The sequence below is a fragment of the Nothoprocta perdicaria genome, unplaced genomic scaffold (genome assembly GCF_003342845.1).
Source record: "Nothoprocta perdicaria isolate Ctin4 unplaced genomic scaffold, notPer1 scaffold_419, whole genome shotgun sequence".
Taxonomy (NCBI): Eukaryota; Metazoa; Chordata; class Aves; order Tinamiformes; family Tinamidae; genus Nothoprocta; species Nothoprocta perdicaria.
In genome coordinates this window covers 85,978-94,070 of record NW_020455665.1, presented here as the reverse complement: position 1 = coordinate 94,070, position 8,093 = coordinate 85,978, and the positions used below count along the sequence as shown (strand labels likewise).

The following is an 8,093-nucleotide window of genomic DNA, read 5'->3' as shown; positions in this document are numbered from 1 at the left end:
AAAAAAAAAAAAAAAGGAAAAAAATAAAAAAAGGCGGAGCTGCCCTTTCTGTTCCGCCCCCCCGGCCCCCGCCCGCTCCCGGTTCCGGGCCCGCCCCGCCGGCGGAGCCGCCGCGGAAGCCTCAGCGCCGGGAAGGCGCCTGGCGGCGGCGGGGCCTGCGCGGGGACGCGGGGGACGAGAGGGCGAAAGGGGGCAGAGAGGAGGGAAGAGGCTGCCCGCCATGGCGGCGGCGAGGTGAGCGCGGCGGCCTGGCCCGGGCTGCCCGTGCCCCGCGGGTTTTGGGGGGAAAAACGGGCGGTTTGCGGCTGACGGCGGTGAGGGGGTTTTCCCCACTTGTTGGCCCAACCGCCCCCGTTCCTGAGCGGTGTCCAGGGGGGAACTCGGCGTCCCGGCAGCCCCCAACCCGCGGTCCACCTGGGGAAGCTGAGGCGGCCACAGGCCGGGCGGGCTGTGTCCGTTGTGGGTGCTGGTGACACGTCGGTGTGACCCGGGGGTGTCACTGCCACAGTGGGACAGCTCCCCGGGGACACCTCCGTGGAGCGGGACGCGCTGGGAAGCCGGCGGGGAGAGCCCTGCCCGGGATTCCCTCGGGAGAGCGGCCCTGTCCCCACGGCCGAACGTTTGTTCTTGGCGAGCAGGTGACGAGCGGAGCAGCCCCGAAGAGGCCACGAAGGCCCGTGGAGTAAGGAGCGCCAAAAGGGAGGGCTCGGAGCTCCTGTCGCCGTCTGTTTCCCAAGGAGACACAGGTAGCCGGGAAGGGCTGTGGGGCCGCGTCGCAGCCCCCGGGGCTTCRGCAGCCGGTTGGGCAGGATGGGGGAGCCGCCATACCGCCTGCGCAGGGTTGCGCCCGCTCCTTCGCGCTCCTTCCCCTCCTTGGGGTTTATTCCCTTCCTTTCCCTTCCCATCTTTTCTCCCACTTTCTCTCTCTGGAGTCCTGTTTTGGTGTAGGGCAAGGTAGGAATCAGCACCTGCTTGTGGCCTCCATCCAGGCGAGCATTTAAGCGTGCGCTTAACTTTGGACTCAGTGCTCCTCCTTCTTAAGCCCACTTGGTCCCTGAGTCGGCGTGTGTGTTTAAGTGCACTCCTGGCTCCAGGCCCGAATTTCTCTTCGTTTTTTTACGCTGCAGCTCCCACTGGAGATGAGTGCATTTACGAGGCTGTTTCAGTGGGTTATTTTTTTCCTGCTTCCTACCTGTGAGTCATTTTTGTGTAAGGCTGAGGCTGTAGTGGCTCCAGAGGCAGGTCCAGAGGCTCCCGGGTCGGCTCTAAAGCCACAGACTCCCCACTTACCATCCCGGTGATATTAAAGCTTGTTAAAACTTCGCCTTTGCAGCGCTGTCCTTTTGGGATTGCTTTATATTTTTTGGTGTCGGGAAGCTATTCGCCTTCCTTTTGCATTTCCTTTCCTAAATGAAACCCTGCAGGCCAGAGACTCCAGCTGTCCTTGCTGGGGTTCTTGTTCGAGGGCCGCCTGGGTAGCGACGTGACTCTTTATTGCCACAACACCCAGGGAGGCTGCGGAAGGCAGGATCCAATGGTGCCGCTTTGGTACAAATGCCAAATGAAGCCGCGCTCACCCCGCCCGCAGCTTTGAAGGCTGTAACTTGTGTGATGTGAAGCTGCTGGGGGCCTCCGAATCTGGAAAACCATCTGGAAAATGGGATGTGCTGATGCTTGTCGTGAGCTCCCGGGATTTGCCAAGCTAGCTCGGCCTGTCTTGGAAGTGAATCCAGCTGAGCCCTTTTCCGTGAGCCTGGACGAGCAGCATTGAGCAAATCCCTAGCATAGGGCTAGGATAAAACCTGAGCTCAGAGAGGCCCGTGACAGTTCTGCCCTTGAACCTTTACCAGGCTTCGTCTGCACCCTTTGGGGTTTTCAGCCCTTTTTGGAGGATGGGCCTACAAGTTTGTCTCAGCTTTGGATGCATTTCTAGCCTGACTGCTCCTCACTTATTGCCCTGGAAATTTCCCTTCCTCACATAGGAGCAAGCAGAGGAGCAAACAGAGGGGAACAAATGGCAACTGCGGAGCCTGCCTGGTCATTACCATCCCCTCTATTAATGCAAGGTCTAATTAGCAAGGCTGTAAGATGGCATAGGAAAGCCTTACACAGCGGGGTAACAAACCTGCTTGTCCTTTCTGCTGCTGTCTGCGTCCCCGGGGCAGCTCGTGGCCATGCAGGCAGCTGTAAGAGGGCTCCTTCTTTCTTATTGCTTTGCCTTTTCCCCTCTTGGCAGAGCAACATCAGCAAAGCTCTGGTAAAGCCCAGACGGTGCCTATGTGGGGCATGCGCTGCTTGGGTTTGCTCTGTGTTTGTCCCCCTGTTCCCCTCGCAAGTGTCTCAGGATGGCACTGTGGCCCCTCTATCCCCATGTGCTTGGGGAGGAGCGCTCAAGTCCCTCTGGGAATGTAGGTGCTTTGGAGGGTGTTTTCCCATCTGCCGGGAGTTGCCCCCGGCTTGGGTTTCACCCGGGAGCTTAGGTGAGAGCTGCAAAGGCTGCGTGGTGGCGGGAGGAGACAGAGGGATAAAGCTTAAGGAATAAGAAGATCTCCGGGTGAGTCAGCTTAGGGGCATGTTGCTGCTGCGGAGAGCCATGCAGGGAGGGTTGAGGTGGGGAATTGAGGAGAAAAAGTGTGAAAATGGCAGTGAGTGGAATATGCCGGAGTGTCCAGGGTGCCACCTGAAATCCTCACCTGCCAAAGGCCCAGGCTGTCGTGCTCTGGACTTTGAGAAAGCCCAATTATCGACAGCCTGATAACATGGCAATTCCTCCGGCTTGTTTCCTTGCTCTCTGCCCAGAGCTCCCTGTGGTGCTTCTCTGCCATCTGAAGCGCAGTCAGCTCCAAGCGAAGGGATTCACACGAAGACAGCGAGCAGCAGGCTGAAGAACCCGAGGCAAGCGAGCGAGAAGCCGCCCTGGGGCTGCTGCGACCTCCACGTGGGAGAGAAACGGATGACAGGGAAAGAATTCGGAGCTGTGGAGATCCTTGGAGGCTGGCGGGGAGAGAATTGGGAAAACAAAGGCAGGTTTGCAAACACTGTCTGTAGGATCATCTCTGTCCCCAGTTCCCAGCTGCACTCATGTAAGTTCACGGGTTAAACTTGTCAGCCGAAGGTTATGGCTTTGCATTGAATCACTTAGTTTCTATTTTTTGTTTTATTTTTGCCCTCCCTGCTTTAGAGGCTGATGGAAGGCAGCTATAATGCACATGCACTTCTTTTTATTACTATTTTCGAAAGGGATTTTGAGGTGCGATCCCCCAATGGGTGCGTGTCCATACACAAATGCTGAGTAGGGGGAATATTGTGTTTTGTTGGGGGTGAATAATTGAATTTAAAGCTGGAGAGGGAGGCAGGCCTGGGGTTGCTCGCCTCGACACCAATCAGTGCGTGGCAGCCCCAACACTGCTGCRGGATTCCGTTTTTTTTTTGCAGAGGGGAGCAGAAAGTCCTTTAGAAAAGCAGCAAAACTTTCATGAGAACATCCGAGTGCCTAATAAAGACTTTATTAAATAGCTAAGGAGGACTCCTCGCAGAATAAACAGCCTCTAGGAGCAGGACTCAGCCTTTAATAAATAGGCCCTTTAAAATCTGCCTTATTGGAGTCTTTCAGATATTAATTCTTAGATATGCTTTAGTTTTGCTTATTTAATTGAGTCTAAAAGGAGGAAAAAATAACCTATACTTAGCTTTGGCTAAACAAGTCACGTTTGATGAATTAATTGGACTAACGTATATATTTTGTCTTGAAATACCTGTGTTTCCTTATTCTCAAAAGAGGAAAACGTAGGATGCAACTATTCCTGGACATTCCTGGAGAGTTTCTACCTCTCTGAGCTGGACACAGAGCCCGCTCTCAGGAAGGGCTCCCGCTCTTTTCCCTGCCTCCTGGAGAGGAAAGGCCAGCGCRTAGCTGGACAGGATCCAGCCCCATTGGGACAGTCACCATGGAGCCCCAGCAGCCTGTCCTGATGAAGGGGGAAGGTGCCAGTGATGAAGGGACCATCCTCCAAACCTGCCAGGCCATTCAGGGGTTCGAAGAGGTTGTTGAGAGGGCAGAAATACCAAGTGAAAGCCAAGAGAGCAGTGGGCAGGACAGGAGCCAGTGCGTCGAGGAGGAGGCCACGCTGCCCGGTCAGCAACAGGAAGAGCTGCGCTGCGCCTTGGACCTTCTCTCTGTGGGTGACGCTGCGCGGCCGGAGAGTGAGAACGTGGGAGAGGAGAGCAAAGGCATCCAGGAGAGCCCTGGGGCCAAGAGCGGCCCAACCGCTGGAGAGGCCTCTAGGCCTGGCCCAGGTGCGAGGGCTGCGGAGCCGGCGGCCGAGCCCACCAAGGCCCCGTTCGCAAGCCGGGAGCGGGAGCCCGAGCCGGATTTCTACTGCGTGAAGTGGATTACGTGGAAAGGCGAGCGGACTCCGGTCATCACACAGAGCGAGAACGGGCCCTGCCCACTCCTGGCCATCATGAACATCCTCTTCTTGCAGTGGAAGGTGAGTGGCATGGAGAGACACGGGGCGCTGGTGAAGGCCAGGCACATTTTGTCCCATAGAACACCAAGCAGGACTGTTTATGTCCTCATCATTGTGCTGCGACCAATGTTCAGGATGTTCAGGTGGAACCCAGTCCTTTGGCTGTGCTAATGGTCCCCAATCTCTTCTGCTGCCAGGTGAAACTGCCCCCGCAGAAGGAGGTGATCACGTCAGACGAACTGATGGCGCATTTGGGTGAGCTGGGGCCGTGCCGGGGGCCTGGGGGCAGGTGACACCTGCCCCAGTGTCCCTGCACACTCCTGGGAATGTGAGACCTCTGTGGGGCAGGGTCTTCAACGCGCTGCCCTGCTTGCAGGTCTGTCCCTTCTTTGTCAGCCATAGGGATCTCTGCCCTTTCTCCCCTGCTCTTCAGCCCCGAATCTCCCGTTCCTGGTACTTAGCCTTCAAAGACGTGTTCCCGTCCTGCGTGTGGAGGAGGAGGAATTGGAGACAGGCTCCAGGATAGACCAGATCCCTTATGTCTCAGCAGCGGGATGGCAAGACCAGAGGGAGGGCAGATCCTGGGGTGTGAAGGAAGCCAGGTTAGGATCCTGGCTCAGTATGTGCCTTTGGGCACAGCATTTAGCCCTCTGATGCCAATGTTTCCTTGCTCCCATGAGGCAGAGAGCTCAACTGGGGCTGGGTTGGAGGAAGAGAGGTCGTGGGGAAGGTGCTGGGACTCACAACCATGTTTGCTCTATTGAAGGGGACTGCATCTTATCCATCAAACCCCAAGAGCAATCGGAAGGGCTGCAGCTAAACTTCCAGCAGGTGAGGAATAGTGTTGCCTGGGGGGAACAGACCTGCCTGCTTATCTTCTGCAGGACTTTGAGGGACAGAGTGCCACAGGTTGCCAAAAAGATGGTCTACCTGCAACGTGCCCTTTGTGCCCAGCACTACCCCATCTAGGGGAGCTGCCCAGCCTGTAAAACCAGGGGATTTTGGGTTGGGACGCAAGCCTTGGGGTTCCTGGCTCCGATCGCCAAGCAAGAGCCATTGCTGTCTCCCCTGCAGAACGTCAACGACACCATGATGGTACTCCCCAAGCTCTCAACGGGGCTGGATGTCAACGTGCGCTTCACGGGCGTCTCGGACTTTGAGTACACGCCAGAGTGCATCGTCTTTGACCTCCTCAATGTCCCGCTCTACCATGGCTGGCTGGTGGACCCGCAGGTGAGGCAGTTCCAGGGGCCTCATGTATCCCCATGCAACGGGCTGGTGGATCTGGCGTGGCTGAAAAAGCCTCTTTGGGAATGGATATGGTCCTGGTTGCTCTCCTGGCTTTGGGAGGATGTGGACATGGTTGGATGGCCCTGAGGTGCCACCAAATGCAGCTTGCTCTGTGGGAGTGGGGGCTGCAGCCCAAGCTGTTCTCTCTGGGTTGGTGCCCAGCAGGGCAGGATGCTCTAAACTCATCCTCACCCTGTTCTATCCCTTCCTGTCCCCGCAGAGCCCCGACGTGGTGCAGGCCGTGGGCAAGCTCAGCTACAACCAGCTGGTGGAGAAGATCATAACATGCAAACACTCGAGTGACTCCAACTTGGTGACCGAAGGTAACGGCCCCAAGATAGCCTTGGGCAGCACCTGCTTGGGTCGAGGTCCAGCGAACGCCCCCGGGTCCTGCTGCTGTCTGAGGCCGCTCTCGCTGCAGGCCTCATCGCGGAGCAGTTCCTGGAGTCCACGGCCTCGCAGCTCACCTACCACGGGCTCTGCGAGCTCACGGCCGCCGTGAAGGAAGAGGAGCTGAGCGTCTTCTTCCGCAACAACCACTTCAGCACCATGATAAAGCACAAGGTTGAGACCACTGCGGCACAAAATAATGAGTTTTGGCAGCATCCGTGGCGGATTCCGTCCTGGAGGTCCTCCCTTCCTTGGCAGCAGGCCTGATTGTCCCTTGTCCCCTCTTTCTAGGGCCACCTGTACCTCCTGGTGACAGACCAGGGCTTCCTGCAGGAGGAGGGTGTGGTGTGGGAGAGCCTGCACACTGTGGACGGCGATAGCTGCTTCTGCGACACCCAATTCCGCCTGAGCCCGGTGCTGGGCAAGTCGGCGGCCGCCGTGGCCTCCTCACGGCACACGCACAGCCAAGTGGACCAGGTCGGGGACAGTGCGTGGCGGCAGGGAGGGGACCTGTGTGGTGTCCCCTGCGCGGGCGCTGATCCCTTCTGTGCCTTCTCCTGTGTCCCCAGGACTACATGGTGGCCCTGTCCTTGCAGCAAGAGCAGGGCCAGGGCCCGTCGGCGCTCAGCGACCTCGAGCTCGCCCGGCAGCTGCAGCAGGAGGAGTATCAGCAGCAGCGGCCGGCGCCCGCGCAGGTACCAGCTTCCAGCGCATTCCCTGCTGTTCCCAGCTCCCGGGAGCAGCTCCTGCTGCTAGGGACCATGGGGACCATGGTGCCTTCCCAGCCCTTGCTCTGTCCCCGCAGGGCTGTGCGCTGCCGGGTGCCCGGGCGGCCGCTGAGCGGAGGCAGCGGCCGAAGGCAGACTCGGACTGCGTGCTGCTCTAAGGACATCGCCGGGGGTGGCACCCCCTCCTCGCCGAGCGGCGTCACCTCCCCAACAGGGTGAACCCCCCTCAACAGGGAGCTGCAAGGCTGGGGGTGCTTGGCAGGGGGAGGTCCTGAGGACTGGAGAGTTCCCTGTGGGACAGCCCCTCTGTGCACTCTTGCCCTGCTCAGGCCTCCATGGGGACCCCAGCCCTATGGGGGGCCCTGGGGATGGTGTGGGGGGGTCACCCTCAGCCACCTCCAGGCTCCCCSGATCTTTCCAGTGGCCTTAAAGGGGGGTTGCCCCCCGCCTCCTGCTCAGGGTGAGGGGTGTCACCTGAGGCCTCCGGTGCCTCTGGAGCAACAGGACCCCTTGGAGGGGGCAGGTCCTCTCCACCCCCAGGGGACACCCCCCTGTCACTGCCTTAGCCCTTTGCAAATAAAGCTGCCTTGTCCCGTTGTGCATGTGGCTGCCACCAACACAGCGGGGCGGAGGGGAGCCCCGGGGCGGGCAAAACAGGGGAGCTGGGCCCGTCCCCGGCGGCAGCGGCGTGGCGGGACCRGCAGGGGCCCTGCGCTCCGGCCCCGGCGGGGGGCACGGGGGGGTGCATGGAGGCTGCGTAAGGAAGTGTGGGGGTGGGAATAGGGCGATATGGGGGGTAGAGGGGTGTGTATGAGGGGGTGGGAATAGGGTGATATGGGGAGAGTACATAGGGAATGGGGGGGTGCATAGGGTGGTATAAGGGGGTGTGTGGTGTCCATAGTGGGTACGGGGTGCGTATGGGAGGTACGTGGAGGTGTATGTGGGTTGCATTGGGAGTGCAGGGTGTGCATGGGGGTAGGGGGTGTGGGTCTCTGCACAGAGATGTGGAGGGTGCCTGGGGGTGTCCAAGCCGCATGGGGGGGGGACGGCGGGGTGTAAGGGCTCCACCCTCTTCCCCGATCCCTCCATCCCTCCCTCATCCCTACTTGTGTCTCCCCTTCGGCCCCACCGCCTCTCCGTCGCCCCGCCCCTCTCCCCCCGCGCCGATCGGGGTCTCGGCGAGCGATTGCTCTCGCTTGGGCGTCGCGCTGCCCCG

At 59.3% G+C, this 8,093-nt stretch overlaps 1 protein-coding gene and 1 long non-coding RNA gene across 3 annotated transcripts; both read left to right on the top strand.

Moving 5' to 3' along the window:
* Positions 1-672: 672 nt before the first annotated feature.
* On the top strand, positions 673-4,046 carry LOC112952966. The gene is made up of 3 exons (XR_003250493.1): positions 673-746; positions 2,800-3,083; positions 3,779-4,046. It is a non-coding gene; the product is annotated as an uncharacterized LOC112952966 (long non-coding RNA).
* Positions 4,047-4,334: 288 nt separating this feature from the next.
* MINDY1 (MINDY lysine 48 deubiquitinase 1) lies at positions 4,335-7,353 on the top strand. Of its 2 annotated transcripts, XM_026045941.1 has the most exons (9): positions 4,388-4,490; positions 4,667-4,724; positions 5,236-5,300; positions 5,544-5,702; positions 5,980-6,082; positions 6,181-6,323; positions 6,441-6,626; positions 6,719-6,844; positions 6,955-7,353. In XM_026045941.1, exons 1-9 carry the CDS (start codon positions 4,464-4,466, stop codon positions 7,033-7,035), a joined length of 948 nt encoding a protein of 315 aa, XP_025901726.1. In that variant the 5' UTR covers positions 4,388-4,463; the 3' UTR covers positions 7,036-7,353. The 2 variants fall into 2 exon arrangements, with proteins under 2 accessions (XP_025901727.1, XP_025901726.1); XM_026045942.1 differs by having other exon boundaries at positions 4,335-4,490; positions 6,719-7,353.
* The last annotated feature ends 740 nt before the right edge of the window (positions 7,354-8,093 follow it).

What these genes read in the sequence shown, in the direction of transcription:
- MINDY1 (XM_026045942.1), top strand. Translation starts at nt 4,464, where the DNA reads ATGAACATCCTCTTCTTGCAGTGGAAG. An exon ending in TCCTCTTCTTGCAGTGGAAG is followed by an intron (nt 4,491 to 4,666) that starts GTGAGTGGCATG and finishes TTCTGCTGCCAG; the next exon opens with GTGAAACTGCCCCCGCAGAA. An exon ending in GCACCATGATAAAGCACAAG is followed by an intron (nt 6,324 to 6,440) that starts GTTGAGACCACT and finishes CCCTCTTTCTAG; the next exon opens with GGCCACCTGTACCTCCTGGT.